The sequence below is a fragment of the Primulina tabacum genome, chromosome 8, assembly GCF_025594145.1.
Source record: "Primulina tabacum isolate GXHZ01 chromosome 8, ASM2559414v2, whole genome shotgun sequence".
In the NCBI taxonomy this organism is placed as follows: Eukaryota; Viridiplantae; Streptophyta; class Magnoliopsida; order Lamiales; family Gesneriaceae; genus Primulina; species Primulina tabacum.
The window spans coordinates 39,789,412-39,807,335 of NC_134557.1; the positions used below are offsets into that span (position 1 = coordinate 39,789,412).

A 17,924-nucleotide genomic window follows, 5' to 3' on the forward strand; every position below is an offset into this window, starting at 1 on the left:
CAGAGTCGAGTTTTTCATCACTTGATATGTCAATAATTCAGAACAAGATTCACTCTATGTTCCCTTTTAACAAGTTATGCGACGAGTGATAGCACATATATAATCGTAGAACGTGTGTGTGAATAATATTTAAAAGTAAAATGAAGTATATGTAAACATAACACTAAAAACAGCACAAATAGAACTTCTTAATGATTATAAATGATACGATACATGAAATTGATTTAAAAAAAAAAAAACATTATCACATGTCAATATCAAATAATAAAATATTTTACATAGAAATTCACTTATTAATAAAGAATTCCATTTAATTTTTTTGAAGTTTGCAGTACAACATGTATATTTAAATTTATTTCCGTTTAATATGTTTAAAACATGTTATTCATATATATAATTAACTTTGAAATATTTTATAATTATATAACTATTTTAAACATATATTATCCTTAAAACTATATTTTTTTTATCAAACTCTTGTTATTAAATCAAATTAATCAAGAGCATAGAAAAAAGAATGAGTTTTTTTAGAGGAAATTGGTTATTATGATATTTCTATTGGGTTTTTGGGTAAATTTTCTGAACAATTATTGTTATCCAATTATGACCCATTACCAATCAAAGTATCAAACGATTAATTCAACAAGCTTTTGCCTTTTACAATTATTCCATTTTCTTTTAAATTTTTAGCTACTTCCATATATCACGAGAACCTCACTTGATTTGTACTCTCTCCATCTTATATACCCCCAAGAAATAAAGAGTAAAAAGTAATCAACCAACTTCTCTTTATTCCACATTTTGATCAGTTCAATTATGTTTATAAATTGAATCGAATTCATACAAATCAACAATCAACCACCAAACATTTGGGCAAATTTTCGTCCTCCTATCTTTCTGGGCTATGTTCTGTCTGATATAGTAAGAATATCAACAAAAAGATTCATATAATAAATTAAAATGAAATGTCACACATTATGTATCATCGTCAAGTAATAATGATTGAATCTCATATATTACACTTACATATATTTTAGTATCAACACTTTACACTTGAACTCTAATAACACGCACGTTACCATCCTAGTCTTCACCAAATAAGAACAGGAACTTGTACAACTATCACGTGCGCAAGATTTTTGCCAGTTTATCTTCCAGGTGTGCCACATTCACTAAAATCAAGTATTCGTCTCTCCGTCTGTGAAGGAATTTTCGAAGAAAAATAGTTACTTGACAATTTGGAGAAGGAGTCAGCTGTTCATGAAGAAAAACAAAGTTTTTTTTTCCTTTTTGATGGGAAAATATGGTGATGAACTTCTCACCACATAGGGAAGTAATGCACAAAACAGAACGAAACAATTACAAACACAAGCACAAGATAATCGATAATGCTTATATTGAGTGGTTGGCTTTGTAAGTAACTTGGTATACAGTGCAAGATAATTTTTTGACCAAGCTAGTAAATCCACTCTCAAATCCTTTCCTACCAGAATATATGTTTCGGTAACCGATTGCTGCTATAACTATCATAACCACTAAGCCATATTATAACACCAAGGATTACATGTTTCTAGGCTTTAGACATACGATGAATTGAGTTACACTTCCAGATCCTCGTACATATTGGGAAAGGCTTATTCTTGGGCTTAAAAAGTTCAAGATTTTGACGAAAATTAATATTTCCCAAGTAGAAACACTTGTAACACTCACAGGGGAACTTTGAAGGGACAAAACAGGATTAACACCTAATAATTTGAGGGGGAACCATCCCTTGAGTTCCCTTTCTCCGCCCTTTGGCCTACATAAACATAACATGATGGCTTGAACATTACCTGTCAAAAAACTCTTGGAACACTCACTGGGTATAATATTTAACTTCCAAAAAGAAAATTATGATTTAATATCTATTTAATGCAAATTAATTGAGCTTGAGACCGGGTGTGCATGAGTCAGGTGTTTGACCAGGCAAAAAAAACATAATGGCCTACTGCCCACTGATAATACAAACACCAAGTTCTCGAAGACAAAACAAAGAGAAAAAGGCAGTTTCTCAAAACAGTCTTAGCAAGTGTACCAGAAAAGATGAAGCTGAAAGGGATTGATGCTCTGCCTGACAGTTAAGATTTTGGTTATTCTCCTTCTCTGCGCATTTTGCTTTCAATATTGTTTCTGGAGTTTCACTTCCCAACACCTCCTGAGCATCAGCGAACGCACTAGCTGTATGCTCTCCTAATTGCTTCATTAATCCAATGGCATCGTAACTTCTGTCACCTGGGCTTAAAAAGTACCCAATGTCCTACAAAACTTCCAAATATGAGAGAGCTTAAACAAATTTTTAAAAATTCAAATTAAAGATTTGACGGGAAAGATATCTTCTTACCTCAATTGTTATATCTGTGTCAACTATGGGCCCTGGCACAAAACTGTTGATAAACCAAGGGGATTTCCACGCCGAAGGAGATTCTATGCTCCTCTTGAACGGGTTGTCAACATATCTAAAGGAAACAAAAACACTCTATGACACCATGGCCAATACAAAAGCAAATGGTATACAGTAAAGATAAATAGAACGGAAAAAACAGGAAATGGAACTAGTCTTACAGGTTATTGTTTTCAAAAAGTACACCTTTTCCAGAACTTTCAACTTTCTTCTCTGAAGGACTCATGGATTGGAGAGCCGTAGTTATGACCACAGTAGTCCCGTCATTTTTTGCAACCAGACGAGGAGAACAAACAACAGACAAATACGGAGTTTCAGAAGAAGATATAATAGCTCCGTGTTTTGGTACAGCATCTAGTCTTCTAGGATACTGATTTCCTAGAGATATAGCACCTGGACCAATTGATTCGTCGCTCTTACAGACAAAGCGGTCAGGAGAAAAGAGGCGCATGTCATTCATACCATGTTCAACAAGGATTCCAGAGAACTCTCTTTTCTGTCAAAATGGAAAAGTGATCGTGATTTAAGTTAACTTTAAAATCAAACTTTAGAAACTTTACTTAAGTAAAACACCTCGGAACCCCCCTCATAAGATTTTAAGTTGACTTGGCATTAATGTGCGGTACATACACAGGGTACGACCACATATGCTGTGTCACATAGAATAAAAAACTACATGATCTCAGAAACATCCACTCGTGACAAATTATACATAACAGTATCAAATCAAGAGCTCAAATTATCTAAGAATTCAGCAACTATTTGGATTTGCAAGATTCAGACACCCCAAACCCCAAAATATCCTTATAGATTTAGGGGGTGGGGGGGTGGGGCTGGGGCACTAACCAATTCCACCGTTTCATTGCTTCTGGTCTTGGTTTTGACATCTGTGATAGAAGTCTGTTCAGTTGCCTTTTTAACGTCGATGCTATGTAATTCTTTCTGCGGCATTTTGCCATCTGAAATGTCATTCCTTTCATTTATTTCTTTTTTCACCTTTACGCAAGCTGGAGCAACGTTTTCTTTTCCTACATCTGATGTTTCGAAGCTTTTGCTGTTGTTTGAAGATATATTTGGAAATGGTCGTTTATGGTTTACACACGAATCAAACATAACCTCTAACCGGGAAAAATCATTGGTCAGGTTGGAAAATGACTCTTGGTTTGAATCACCTCCAAGCTTCTTTTCACCTCTCTGTTCAGACAAAGGAGATACCAAATCCCGGTGTCTTTTTTTCAGTATTGATGGTGTTGTGGTAAAAGATTTGGCAGCACTTTTCAGAACAGCATGTGGACTATAATCCCTTGTTGGGGAATCCCATAGTTTAAATGGAGTCATAGAAGATATCATTAGTTGACGAATGCCAAGTGGACTGTACTCTTGATGCATGTCACTTCCAGGCTGTATAAGATCACAACTAAAGAAAGGTATATCTAGGCTTGGAAAACGAGGAGGCTCATAAAATAAAGCTCCCGAGTCCTTATGTTCATTGGTTGCAGCTGGATCTTTGTCCCCGGCAGAATGATTTTGAGAATCATTTGATGGTGCCAAAATAAAATCATTGGCTGGAACTAGTGTTGACAATCCCGTTGTCTGATCGGATGTATGTTCACTGGGAGAGGAATTAGAATATCTGGTATCTATAAAACCATCATCCATGAAAGGTAAAAGATATTCCTGTGCTGAATTACTGATCGAAGAATAGTTATGCTGATTTGACTTCACATCAAAAATAAGTGAACCATTATCACAAGGAAGTTGAGTAGGAACAGGGAGAGGTTGACCATATGGGATTCCAAGCATATCAGATGACATATAGCAACACTGTGAAGTAAAACTTCCATCTTCAGGAATCTGAAAATTCAAAGAGTGGTGATCCAATGGTTCTGCAGCTGCATCCATATGGGAAATTACATTTTCCGAGGGACAGTATCCATCATGGCCCACGTCAGGGTAAATCATTCCACAATCTGAACCAGCTACAAAACTAGGAAAATCAGAATTCACCATTGTGTTTTCCATCGAAGTGGACGCACCCATAGGGGTCTCTGGCGGAAAGGGCACTGTTTCATGGTTATTCATGACACTCAAAGATGACAGGAATTGCCCAGATGATTCTGGCCCCAGATCCAGCAAAGACATGTCAAGTAGCTCATTTGGATTTAACTGACAATCTTTTTCGGGAAATGTCTCCCAATCTAAAGCGAAAACATGTTCAAGAAACTTAGAAGTACTACCAAATTCGTGAGAAACTCCTGGTATGGGATATGAAACTTCATGAATTGCAGGACCATAATCTTCAGAACACGGCACTGTGCTGGATTCTTCAGTAACTCTGCAATTCCCTCTATCGAGTTCTATTCTCGAATTAACCACATGCTTTGTGCATTGAGACAAACCAGTCATAATTGAACCTTGACTGCACTCCGAAATTTCTTCCAGTTCTACTCCATCTCTAACAACACTACCATCTTCACTACTCGGTTGTGCATTAGACGAAGATGATGCTGCTGATTTGCGTGCATTGGTAACAAGAGGTAGGCCTTGGAACTGTGAAAGTAACCCCGAGGCCATATACATGTCTATCTTTTTCTTGACAGAGCTATTCCAATGATTTTTAATGGCATTGTCAGTCCTGATGGCACACACAGAACTCTCTTAATGAATAATAAATATGATATATAAGTTATATATAGCTATAGGTAATTTACATATGGAAGCTCATATTACATAACAGGATAACATTATTTTTCTTGTGATTAGCATGCATTCAAGTACCTCCCAGGTAAAAACTTAGTCAACTCTGCCCACTTATTTCCATAAATTCGGTGCGCCTGAATCAAAGCCAATTCCTCGTCTTGTGTCCAAGCTTCTTTGTTTATGTTAGGATTAAGATGATTGTGCCACCTGCAAAACAAACATTATTAACAGATAAAGCACAGTGCAGCGACAATATATAAGGAATTAAATCGTAAACTGCAGCTTACACCTTACACAAAAGATAGAAGAAATGAAATTTGCTAGTGAAGCGTAAGGACAAGATTCAAAATTTGCACCTTGACGGTTTGAATATTCAATTCAGAAACGAAGCACAAACTTTTATACCTGCTTTGTTCATAAACTTTTGAAAGCATATAAAAGGAAAATGCTTTTAACAACAAAATCTTTATATAAATATCAAGGGGAAGCTCTAGATATCAAGAGAAACTCCTATAAGTTTACCTTTCCCGACACTGTTTCCCAATCCGTCCAGGGAGATGTTGTGCAATGGTAGACCACTTTTTTGGACCGTATGTATTCACTAACTCAATCATAATTTCATCCTCCTATCAGATATTAAAAGAGGAATTAGATGTGCTCTCGTGAAATACATAAGTAGCTAACACAAATGAGAAAAAGATACAATCAACTGAGGGTGCGAGCAGGGAGCCAAATCAAGAATGAAGAAGAGAAAAACTGCCTCACCTCTTTTGACCATGGACCTTTGACAAGTTCTGGATTAAGAACCTTCTGCCACCTATGTAAGCACTGTACATCTGTCCGATCCTTGAAACATTCCGCTGCATACAGTTTATGTGACATATTTTCAAAACCTCAACTATGCCAACCAACAAGTTAGCTAATGATTGCCCTACTCACTCTTAAAATTAACGAATAAATATGTAATCAAGTCAAACCCATATGAAAAAGAGGGTGATTAAAAAAGATACAGGAGAACACTAATTATGGCCTTAATTAGCATACGCTTAACTTTTCTATGTAATTGAAATAACAAAATAGACCAAACAAAAGAATTTCCTAAATGTTCAAGATTAGCCAAGGGAATTCTTACTTCATCGTCATTTTTTCAGCAAGTAACATTTTACATTTTGCGTAATTACTCTTTATTTCTTGTCTATCTTATTATGTTTGATGATGTTATACTTGTATATGAGTTTGTTCATTCACGTGAGGATGTTATGTTGAAACAGGTGAAAGGACCAGTTGAGAGAGGTCGAGGCAGTAGAACAGGCACAGAGTCAAGTTAGAAGTGTAGGTGTTTAAATTAGGAAATCGTATAAGCCATGATGTAAGTACAAATACTCTTACTAATAATGTTAATTATATTTTGATCTGCTGACATAAACTACTTTTGGGGATATGCATTACTGTTATGGGGATATACTTATATTGAATACATATTTTTTAGTTGTATTTTGTCGGAAAGTTCCAATTTAGAGGCAGACTATGCTAAAATATTTATAAACTATTAGAATCACAAGTTAAGCAAGGATTTGGGACTCCATAAAACCACAGATTATTCAAACAAATTTCAAGTCAGATTAGTAATAAATGTCGAAAGGCACCAATTGCAATTTTTTTTTGCTACCTATTTTTTTCCAGTTTTTGCCTTTGAAACGTTGAACGGCAATGCGTAATACTTCATCCTGTAAATATAAAGGGAAAAAAAGATATATAGGATCACAAATTTTAACAAAGACAAAAGTGCATATTTTAAAAAGGACCCCACACACTATTTAAAATTATATCAGTGAGTATTGTTACAATTGAATGCAAACAGAACATAAAGATGAACTTTATCAAATGCTATTGAGTCAATTAATTAGCAACAAACCAAAAAATTCATGCTTAAACTCAGCTCTTAAATGTAGGCATTCATAACTAGGGATTCATAACTATGACAGCCAAAAACTCTAAAAGGATAGTGTTCATATGTTTTCTCTGAATGGTGCAAGTTATGTGCAACTCTTCCACAAATGGGGATCAACGTTCTATTCCATAAAAAAAGGAAGAAAGAAAAGGATTGAGATAACACGTATTGGGCACAACCTCATAAAGTTGCTTGGTTTTTTCTCAGATAAAATTCAAAAAGCAATGTACTGAAGGACTTGCAATTTACAAAAAAAAAATAATAATTTTTACAAAAATAATAAAAAATAAATACATCAATACAACAAAAAACAGGGCATCCGATATAACTTTACATAAGTTCCTATTTTCAAAATATATGAACACAAAATAAATCCTGGAAAGACTGGTAGCTGATATGGATGGATACATTCATATTTAACAATAAAGACTCTAATTGACCTCTTCTGCAGTCCACTGTCCCTTTGTGGAACGCCTTGTAGGACCACTCGTCCTCCTGCTAAAAATTATGCAAATGTCAAAACAGCTGAATGCAATATAATTCTGTGTGTGTTAGTGACTCATAAGTCAGATCCAAAAAGAATCAAGAGTTTTTGAAAATAATGACAACATCAACCAAGAAAATGCTCAAAACTGATACAATTAAAATGCATCTGACGAACTCAGAAACACGTATCAATTGTAAAAAGATTTAAAAAAAACCAAAAAACTCTTTGTTACCCATGTAAAGGTCGAGATCTTTGCAGACCATCTCTGGAACCATCTGGAGTTGCGGTGCTTGTCATATCACTTTCCATGTTCGCTTCACAGATACGCAGATTTATACACGCCAACTTCCACAAGAAGGCAATTTTCTCCAAAATGTCTCTCCCAGATCATTATATGCTACCCAGGAATGAGTTAGGGATATAACAATCAAGGATGAAGTCAGTGGCTTCATGATAGATGAAAATTACGTAAGAGAGAAATCAGAATGTTAACACCAAAATGCAAATGCAGTAGATACCATAATGATTTGGAAGAAATCAGTAGGCATTATTCTATTTTCATACTTAATCCAGGCATCCTAGTTCAGGAAAAGCAAGTTCTCATATTAATGAAAAGGGTATGGGTCACAAGATTTATGCCTTTACTATTCATTCATCTTTTACCATCTTTTAATATTTTTTTTATATATATATATACACACACACACACACACATGATTAAGAATTATTATTATATTATTAAGAATGAGAGACTTTTAATAACTGTATGGTCCCCTTTGGCATGTTGAAAAATAAAAAAAATTAAACCTCTATTGACAACATCTGAATGTGCGAAACAACTGACACAACAGTTTCTTCTCCAAAAACTGTGTAGTAGTTTCTTTTCCAAACGCTGTTTCCTATCATATAATTGGAATTTTGGACTTCAAAGTACAATTTTCAATACGCTTTTCAAAGATTTATAACCAGCGTCTTTGCTATCTACCCATGCTTTGCAATCTATCGAACAAATTGATAAAATACAACGACTTGTGCTGGCTCCAGAATATCAACATCAAAATACACTTTAACAAATCCCACCTCAAAGATACTATTTCCATGCCCCTTTTAAGTTTTATGAATAAATTTATATTCTCTATAGCGTTATGTAGTGCAGGGGAGACCCACAAATGGAACGATTAAAATCCAAGAATCCAAGATACTCAAACGGACAGCAGTATGAAACTCAAAATTTTGAAATCAATTCAACAAAAAAGTTCCCGATATGTATACTATACGTACATATACTATATGGTTACAAAATATCGGTTTGGGAGCTTTAATTTTTCCCCAAGGCCGCAGATCGAAAAACCGAAAGTATAATAAAACCAACAAAAATCGACTGAAATCATCCGGGTGGAAGGAAGAGAACTTCACCTTAAGCATACCTGTGACCGACGGCCCTCAAATGCCGGAGAAATCGCTAAAAATGGGACAAAATTAATCCATTTTTAGCATTTCACTAATCTTTTCTGATTACTTGCTGTGATACTACGTGTGCGGTGTGTCTGAATCGCAATCAAACTCAGGAAATCAAGATTTCATACCTTTTATCGAAAACAAAAGCTCCAATCAGAATTCAATTTCACCAAACCTAGCTCGACGAATCACAATCGAACAACTTAGAAACTCGAAATAGATGCGCTTCTCGAACAGCATATGCAGATCCAAGATCACGATGCTCTACACACACCTCCGCAGATCCGATGTCGAATTGAGAGAGGAAATTGCTGCACGCTGTGTGCTTTGAACGAATACTGGTGTGTGAACTGCGTGTTTCTGGAGAGAACAAAACAGAAATTAAATAAACGGTCACAGAATTCAAATATGAGGGTAGTAGAATTTCAAACTGTTAAAGAGCGAGCAACTTTTTCCATATCGACGGCTAATACTGTGCCACGTGGACATTTGGGTCTCGTAATTAAATGTCCCTTTTGAAAGGTTTAGAGCCTTAATGGTACAATTATTTACCACATTTACAAGTTAATAGAGTGTTTTACTTAAATATTGGAGTAAAAATTATTATATTATCTATTTTAAATTTAATTATCACTATATTATACATATTTTATTTCATGGCCAAAATCGTGAAACATTCTGATTTCATTATTAAAAAACAAAAGAGACATGTATATATAAGTTAAATAAGGTACCACTAAAAATTATTTGTCCTAAAAATGAATATTAGTAAAATTAGAAAAGAGCAAAAAAAAAAAAATTAATACATGAACTTTTCACAAAATGGTAATTGAGGAGACCTTTGCTTCATCGTGATCATAATTTTAATGGTATGATTAAGTGATGACCATCGATATATGTTACTTGGAGAATGGTAAATGCCCATGTGAATTAGTTGAGGTGTTAAATGTTTAACTTTCAAGCTATAAATAGAAAGTACTTTTTAAAATCCGCACACTCGATTTTCTAAGCAATTCACTTGTATTACTATCTTCTACGTTATTTATTCGATTCTTCTTGTTCAAAGTGATAACATTCATGTACGTTTTTTAGTTCGCCTGAGGTAATAATTTGTGCCTAATTGTTATTGGATTTTGAACCATTGTGTCATGAGAAACAAACTCTCATTGACGAATATGTTTCACAGAAACAATGAGTTTCACCTGCCTTGATTTTGATAATTTATTTTGCTTTGAGTATATATTTTTTGTTGACTAAAGTGTAGGTCTATAGATCATTGATATAAGATGAAGTTCTGCCTCTATTGAATATCTACTAATATTCTATAAGAATGACTATCGTGTTGGTTCAACACTCAAGTTTCTAATTTGAGTTTAGATATTTTGGTTGGACACGCCATTTCTAAACTTAGAAAATAAGTTAATTAGTATTCAATTATTTATTAATGTTACTTAATCAAATTTATACTTTATCTTAACTGTGATTTATTATTATTGTAATTTTATGCAAGAATATTTCCAACTTCATAATTTTACATGCACCCCCATATCCTTTTTTAAATCGATTCAGAGTACTCTGAACAGTTACAATGGTGAAACGAATATCAACCTAGTTTTGTACCATGTTCTAGATCGAACGTGCCACCGCTTCAAAGCACTCTTGGTTTTTTTTCTTCCAATTTTATTCCTTTTTCTATAGATGCAAGCATGCCACCAATTATTGTTGATATTATTAAGTGTCACATAAAATTATAAGAGACAGTTTAGTGCGAAGGCAAATGCTCAAAATTTATTTTTCACGAAGTTTTTTAACTTGATATCTATAATAATTGGAGTATAACACAAATGGCGAATGAGATTTTAAAAAAAATATTTATTTCAATTGCTTTTTTAAAAAAAATTTAAAAAAATCCAATTTAAATTTGTTTTGGAAATTACCGATTGATATTTTTTAAAAAATATTTATCTCAATTGCTTCTTCTTTTTTTTTTTTTTGAAATTTTTAAAAATCCAATTTAAATTTGTTTTGGAAATTGGTAAATTTAAGCTCAGGTGTGTGTATTTTGTTCACCCGCATTTCAAACAGATACTTTTCCATATATCTTCACCGACGAAATTTTTTCCGAAAATTAAATCCTCTTTTACCGGGCTGGAAGGTAAACCTAATTTCTTAGTTTATTGAGAGAAAAGATGTGGAAACTGTTTATTGAAAACGCTTGATTTTATATCTGGTGGAATTCGGATAGTTTCTTCTCTCCAAGATTGAGTATTCTGATTGGGGATCGGTTTTTGTGAGATCTACTTGTTTTGAAATCAGGGTTGATTTGAAATTGAACAAATATTTCTTTTGCTTTTGTCGCAATTAGGATTAAACGAAGGAGTCATTGACAATGGACACAATACTAAGATTTATGTTTTTGTTTTGGGTATTTGGATTGAAATGCATTGTTAGCTGAAGTTGCATTTCAAGTCAAAGTGTGTTATTGGGCTTAAAGAAATGGAAAAAACTGGCCTGTGTTTTAATATTTGTTTATTATGTGCTAAATGTCTTTAGCAGTCCAATATATTGCAAGAATCATGTATTTGATCTTTCTATTCAGAGCTCTCAGCTGATTTTGTTTTATACGTGTGAGTGTGTGGATTTTGAAACTGTCTTGCTGTTCGGGTTTCCCTTAAGAAACATTGACACCACAATTGTTTGTTAATGGAGTATTCTTTTGGGATCTGGGAGAAGCTTTTGTATTCTTTGCAAATCTTGGTGTTGTTTTCTAGCATCTCAAAATTTTCCTTTTTTGTCTCTTGAGTGGAAAGCATATAAAAGATTTCCAGCTGTTTTGTTTTGCTCAATTGCATTTTTACCAGTCTGGCATAGGGATAATGTGTTGCCTTACGATTCTTGAAGCATGCTGATCCTTGTCAACTGTAGGTTGTTGGCCTGGTTGAAGTGCTATATCAAAATTGTAGTTTTTTTGAGAGTGTTATTGATGGAGGGGGGTGGAGGTGATGGGCCCTCAACGGCAACTGCGGCACTGAACCAACAGAGGCATGAACTATCTCGGCTTTTCCAGTACTACTTAGATAAATCTACTCTGCACGCACCTTACCGGTGGACTGGAACTTTTGCTCTAGCTTTGGTCTATGCTCTGCGAGTTTACTATCTTCAAGGGTTTTACGTTGTTTCCTATGGTTTGGGGATCTACATTCTAAATCTTCTTATTGGATTTTTGTCACCTCTTGTTGACCCGGAACTTGAACAATCTGATGGACCTCTGCTGCCTACAAAAGGTTCTGATGAATTCAAACCATTCGTTCGCCGCCTTCCTGAGTTCAAATTTTGGTAATTATTTTAGTATATTTGACTGCTGATCATTAATATATTTCCAAGTTTACCTAATTTCCGAGCTGATGATAAAATTGAGAACACTCAGAACATTTAGCATGCTGCCATTACCTGATAAATTGCTACTGATTTTGATTTATAAGCATGTTAATGTTTCAAATAAGTGCAAGTCACCTGGAAAATGATATGGAGCTTGTTATCAGTTTACTAGTAATCTGCGAGCAATGAACATGGTTGCTGCTACTAGGTGATGACAAGCGTGAATGGTATGTATGCTTTTATGCATAAATCAAATACTATGTGAGAGACATTGTCAACTGACGGTATCATTGTATCATCCTCTACTTTTCCTGCATAAATAGTTTTTGTTATGCATCTGTGAATGAAATAATCGGTCTCCATTGTTAGTCTTTATTTTTTAATAATTTAGTGACCGGTTTTCATGTGTCAATTGGGCTATCCAATTGAGTTATAGTATATATCACATTTTCTGCATCTAATGGTTTCAGGTATGCAATCACCAAAGCTTTCTGTATAGCATTTCTGATGACCTTCTTCTCCATGTTTGATGTCCCTGTGTTCTGGCCTATCTTGTTGTTCTACTGGATCGTTCTTTTTGTACTGACAATGAAGCGCCAAATCATGCACATGATCAAGTATAAATATATACCATTCAACGTTGGAAAGCAGGTAATCTTGAGACGAGATCGATTATTATATACGTGTTTTCTTATGCCCTTACAAAAAACTAGTCATCATCCTTTTGCATCTCTTCATTAGTAGTCAATGTTATATTTATGGGTTCTTGTTTTATCAGACATACCGAGGGAAATAGCCTGCTGCTAGGTCCCACGACCCCCGAGCCGACTGAATGTGGACTGATTTATAATTTGAGAAGAATCTGAAGATGGAATGAGGAGATGGATTTAAAGATTTATAGTATATGGGTATTTTTTCTTCATTTTTTATGATTCACGTGCACTTGAATGTGGAAATTACAAGCATATGATATATGGTTCGGAAGTGTGCAGTGATTTGATCATGGCAGCAGAATTCATTGACTACTGCGCGCTAGCACGACAAAAAAATGTAGAATAATGTATGAATACTAAGTAGGTGTTATACGTATTTTTCACCCCATCATATTTGAGATAAATATTCTTCGTGACAACACGAGGATTACTTCAATGTTGCACTGGGGTGACTAGTGCTAATGATGGCCGTTGGATCTATTCCAACACGAGCCATGCGTTGAGAAACATATATAACTATTGGATCCTCAAAATTGTAGGGACTATGATTGCAGCGTCTCAACATCGAACGTGGTTTTGAGCTCGGGATTCATGTAAAACTCTCCTTGAACTATATGAAAAATGAATAGGTTTCGGTTCCACATGAAATTTATTTATCTTGTTATGTTGATGGCCAAAATAGACCAAATTTGGGCACAGTGATACTCATGGCAAAACACCCGAACACATGGACAGACTGAATCGGAAATGAATTAGAAAACTTGGGCTTTTCGCAAAAGAAAGGTCGTCATTGACGTAATAGGAGGACTCACGCTGGAAAAAAAGTAACACGAGGGATGAATTTGATACACGCAATAGAATATGGATCGAACTAAAAAATTCTTAACGTGAAGGACTGGATGGACATTTATCATTGATTTTATAATGTTTATAGATACTTGCTTCTTCTTTTTTTTTGGAAAAAAGATTGGGTAGTGTTCGAAATTGGGGGGTTGAAATTTATAAAATTTTATTAATAAAACTTGAAAATGATAAAAATAACCCGGATATTTACCCTTATTTCCAGAATTATACTTCACGCTTTTTTCCTCACTAATTTTTCTTTTCTCCAACTCATTTCAATTATTTCTAATCCTCTTTATTTTCCTCGCCAACGTGTATCTTATCTAAACATTTTAACATTTGAATTTTAAAGTAATACATTCCAATATATAAGTAATTACAGTATTTAGAAGTCAAAAAACTTTGAAAATATATTTATAAAAACTTTGCCAAACAACTTCACATCATGCGGATAAAATGGAAAATAATGCCTATTTTCTGCCTCAAGAAATATGTAAAACAACCTTAAACTTCGCATGTTATGGCATGAAAAATCCAATAAATATGATGAGTTTAACAAGGTGGAAGATCTTTTGGTGGAGGCAGTACTGAAAGATCTGGACTTGGTCCATCCTCCACTACAAATGCTGTCTTCAATCCCCAGCCAGTGTGCAGTTCCAAGTGGCAATGCATGAACCAAACCCCTAAATGATCATCAAAAAGCATGAAAAGGGAAGATTTTTCGGGTCAAGAAAGTGTGACTAAGGAGGTGAATTCACTTACCCGGATTATCGGCTCTGAACCTTAAGGCAGTCCAGCCCCCCGTGGGGACTCCTACCGTGTTTCTTTCGGGTGGATCCACCAGGTTGAACTTCGCAGGGTCGTTCTTCGGATCAAAGTTCCCGATCCCGGATCCGACAACGAAGAAGTTGTAACCGTGAAGATGGAATGGATGAGACTCCACTGATAGAAGGTTGGTGTCTTGAAGTACCAACTCCACCGTCGAATTGTATGCTACCTTACTGAGCCGTGGCAGGGCGCTTTGCATGGTTCGGAGATTAGTCGTGATTGGTGCACCGGTGTAGTTAAACGGTGCCAGAGGACGGTCGGGGAAGTCCATGGTGAACACCCCTTTAAGGTTGAAGTAGTGAGCTTGTAAGAGGCCGGTCCGAGGCATAACAAAGGTTATGTTGTTTAAGGAAGCAGTGAGAGCCGTTCCGTTCTGACAAGATGGACATGGGTTAACTCCAAATCCAATAGTGTAGAACAGATGACGGTCGACTTTAAGGGGTACGGTCACCGGAAACTGTGGCGAGTTCAGGCTTCTAAGCTTGTCATTGTAACTCAAAGCAAAGGCAGTGTCATTTTGTGCCGGCAGATGAGGCATTCTTGGGATTATGGTGTTCGGGACGTCTCGGTATTGCAGTATAGCTGTCACAGTTTTGTTGTCTACCAGAATCTGCGCATCCATGAACGGCCTTGCGGCCATGAAGTATCTGCCTGGTTGTTGGTCGGCTCGAACAAGGACGTTTGTTGTCTGACCGGGTGCTATTAGGACAGCATCTGTTGCGAATGGTTTGGTATAGACCGCATCGATTTCCACTACTGTCATGCTGTGGCCGGCTATGGCGAAGAAAAGCTCGTCGTTGAGTGCAGCATTGATTATTCTCAAGAGGTACGTGTTTCCTTGCTCAACTTGTATCACAAAAGTGTCTGTTTTTGGAGTGTTTAGATTAACCTTTTTCTTCAAACCTTTCCAAATTTGCAATAAATAAACAGTCCTACTACGTACAAGACAGTAATATTTGAAAATCGAGGAGTTCATATATCAAAACTTGAATCAAACGAAAGGATTAAATAGCTAAATTTCCCCTTACGTTTATCGGAACATGGGAAAAGAGGCCCCGGCTTGCCATTTATGGTATGTGCATCCGACATTCTTGGAGGCAATCCCAGTTGGTTTCCTTGTTTGACAACCTCTTCAACATCATCATTCCACCACTCCCCTGTTTTTTTTTCTTCTAATAAACGCGTTATGCATTTCGATAAGAAAACGAGTCGAGCATCGTGAGATTCATGGGAATCATGAATCACAAAACTCGAGATTAAAAAATAATACTCGTGTAACATCTAATATATATCTATATACGTATAAAGTTTACGACGTGGCCATAAATAAATAAATAAATAAATAATTACCTAGGACTAAATTAAATTCAAAATGAGGTTGAGGGAAAGGATAAGGGAAACCCGGTTTGGGCATTATGACAAAGGCACCATATACAGTGGCTCTGAGCCAAAAAATATGTGCATGCCACCATAATGTTCCTCTTTGCTCTGTTACATTGAAGTCGTAGGTATAGCTCTGCCCGGTCTGAACCGGACATTGCGTTATATACGCCGGTCCATCCGCCCAACCGTTTCGATTTTGCTTTATTCCATGCCTACAAAACAATGAAAAAAATACAATGTTTTCTTTTTTAATTTGTCGTCACGAAAGGGTGAACTTCAAATATTAGCATTCTATTATAGAATCACAAACCTTTAAACTAAATGGTTCGGGTTCTATAAGACTCGTTATTCGACCCAAAATCATGACGTATTTGAATCAAGAACAGTTGGAGGGGATAATTTAAGGGTCATATATTTTTTCATGAATAGTATTGAAATTTTAGTACCAATGAATTGACATGTTATATTGTGCATGATTTGTAACATTAATTTGGACTCGGTCTCCTTCTCTAACATAGATTGTTGGCCCTGGAAACATTCCATTCACAGTCACAATTGGTTTGGCATGACACAATCTGCTCACATTCTTCACTTGAATCTGAAAAAAATATACACATTGATACAATAACAGAAGTAAAAAAAATGAATATATACATTTATAATATTCGATAAACGTTTATTTTCTCACATCGAACAGATATGTTTTCAGCGCAGCTTCGACTTGAGCCACTGACCTGAATCCCACGACACACGCGAACAAGAAACATAGAGTCCAACGACAAACTTTTCCCGAACCCATTTTTTTTGGTCCGAGTTTGGCGTAAATTGATGATTCTTACATGTTTTGGACATGATTTTTATAAGACTTGATGAGAGGTTACTGGTTAAAATAAGCCATCAGTTTGTTATAAAAAGAGTAGACTTACAAGCAATATATTGAAAGAGACTGCGTGGGATGAAAACTCTTGGAAATTTGAGGTGAAATCTTGGTATTTTAAGTAGAAAGTAATGCTAAATTTGTGTACGAGAGGTACATGCCAACCGTGAGATTTATATAGGCCTTTACCGTTAAGAAAAAGGTACAAAATCTTGAGCAAGAATGGTTGTGTAATTAGATTCAATATGCTTTTGTTTCTAGATTTCTTGTCTATTATTTGATTATGTTTTCACAAAAACTCCTGTGAGACGGTCTCATTAGTAATTTTTGTGAGACATATCTTTTATTTGAGATATCAATGAAAAAATATTAATTTTTATTTGTTTTTTATTATAAATATGAGCAAACTTGACCCGTCTTACGAAAAAAATCAGCGAGACTGTTTCACAATATACATACTCTTATGTTTTAACTTGTTTCGCTAGTTATATGCCTTAATTTCATGGATCCTTTGGTTGGTAGCATTTTTGGTACAAGGTTTTCTCTCTACTTTGGCAAAATTTTGTGTGTTGGTTAGGCATGGAGGTACATCGGTTAAGAAAGATTTGTACCCGTCCGACTTGTTTAAACTTAAACTCAAATCGCTATGCTCTAAACCCAAAATTAATGTGCTTGATACGATATTTAATTTTTAACTAGTACTTATGAAAAAATTAAATATAAAAAATCAAATTGAACTTCTTATTTATTATAACAAAAAAAACCCCAAAATTTCTAGAATATTATATTTGGTTAAAGAATCAAATGCGAGATTAGGGGTGAACAAGATTGCGGTTAATCGTATTAATCGATCGAACCGAGCCAAT

At 35.2% G+C, this 17,924-nt stretch overlaps 3 protein-coding genes across 13 annotated transcripts; 1 reads left to right on the plus strand and 2 right to left on the minus strand.

Moving 5' to 3' along the window:
* Positions 1–955: 955 nt before the first annotated feature.
* LOC142554126 (transcription factor MYB3R-1-like) lies at positions 956–9,421 on the minus strand. 9 transcript variants are annotated; one of them, XR_012822100.1, is made up of 14 exons: positions 9,165–9,421; positions 8,995–9,040; positions 7,811–7,975; positions 7,532–7,589; positions 6,810–6,867; positions 5,906–6,000; positions 5,663–5,766; positions 5,219–5,347; positions 3,287–5,075; positions 2,602–2,936; positions 2,381–2,495; positions 2,075–2,296; positions 1,323–1,798; positions 956–1,254 (listed from the first exon to the last, which is right to left on the minus strand). XR_012822100.1 is itself a non-coding variant. In XM_075664773.1 (11 exons), exons 1-11 carry the CDS (start codon positions 7,885–7,887, stop codon positions 1,148–1,150), a joined length of 3,030 nt encoding a protein of 1,009 aa, XP_075520888.1. In that variant the 5' UTR covers positions 7,888–9,421; the 3' UTR covers positions 956–1,147. The 9 variants fall into 9 exon arrangements, 2 of the variants coding, with proteins under 2 accessions (XP_075520888.1, XP_075520887.1); XR_012822099.1 differs by having other exon boundaries at positions 7,811–8,024; XR_012822101.1 differs by lacking the exon at positions 8,995–9,040.
* A 1,655-nt stretch (positions 9,422–11,076) lies between these two features.
* Positions 11,077–13,439, plus strand: LOC142554127 (protein RER1A-like). The gene is made up of 4 exons (XM_075664774.1): positions 11,077–11,191; positions 11,962–12,372; positions 12,885–13,065; positions 13,193–13,439. Exons 2-4 carry the CDS (start codon positions 12,020–12,022, stop codon positions 13,208–13,210), a joined length of 552 nt encoding a protein of 183 aa, XP_075520889.1. The 5' UTR covers positions 11,077–11,191; positions 11,962–12,019; the 3' UTR covers positions 13,211–13,439.
* Positions 13,440–14,350: 911 nt separating this feature from the next.
* LOC142554129 (laccase-11-like) lies at positions 14,351–17,025 on the minus strand. Of its 3 annotated transcripts, none has more exons than XM_075664777.1 (6): positions 16,916–16,993; positions 16,628–16,779; positions 16,149–16,393; positions 15,827–15,955; positions 14,733–15,701; positions 14,351–14,653 (listed from the first exon to the last, which is right to left on the minus strand). In XM_075664777.1, exons 1-6 carry the CDS (start codon positions 16,946–16,948, stop codon positions 14,523–14,525), a joined length of 1,659 nt encoding a protein of 552 aa, XP_075520892.1. In that variant the 5' UTR covers positions 16,949–16,993; the 3' UTR covers positions 14,351–14,522. The 3 variants fall into 3 exon arrangements, with proteins under 3 accessions (XP_075520892.1, XP_075520890.1, XP_075520891.1); XM_075664775.1 differs by having other exon boundaries at positions 14,354–14,653; positions 16,870–17,025; XM_075664776.1 differs by having other exon boundaries at positions 14,357–14,653; positions 14,733–15,662; positions 16,870–17,025.
* Positions 17,026–17,924: the final 899 nt, after the last annotated feature.

Coding starts and splice junctions, on each gene's coding strand:
- LOC142554129 (XM_075664775.1), bottom strand. CDS start 16,980: ATGGGTTCGGGAAAAGTTTGTCGTTGGACTCTATGTTTCTTGTTCGCG. Junction 16,394..16,627: donor TATAACATGTCAATTCATTG/GTACTAAAATTT, acceptor ATTGTTTTGTAG/GCATGGAATAAAGCAAAATC. Junction 14,654..14,732: donor GTTCAGAGCCGATAATCCGG/GTAAGTGAATTC, acceptor ATGATCATTTAG/GGGTTTGGTTCATGCATTGC.
- LOC142554126 (XM_075664772.1), bottom strand. CDS start 7,887: ATGGAAAGTGATATGACAAGCACCGCAACTCCAGATGGTTCCAGAGAT. Junction 7,590..7,810: donor AGATCTCGACCTTTACATGG/GTAACAAAGAGT, acceptor CATAATTTTTAG/CAGGAGGACGAGTGGTCCTA. Junction 2,297..2,380: donor ACACAGATATAACAATTGAG/GTAAGAAGATAT, acceptor GAAGTTTTGTAG/GACATTGGGTACTTTTTAAG.
- LOC142554127 (XM_075664774.1), top strand. CDS start 12,020: ATGGAGGGGGGTGGAGGTGATGGGCCCTCAACGGCAACTGCGGCACTG. Junction 12,373..12,884: donor CTTCCTGAGTTCAAATTTTG/GTAATTATTTTA, acceptor TAATGGTTTCAG/GTATGCAATCACCAAAGCTT.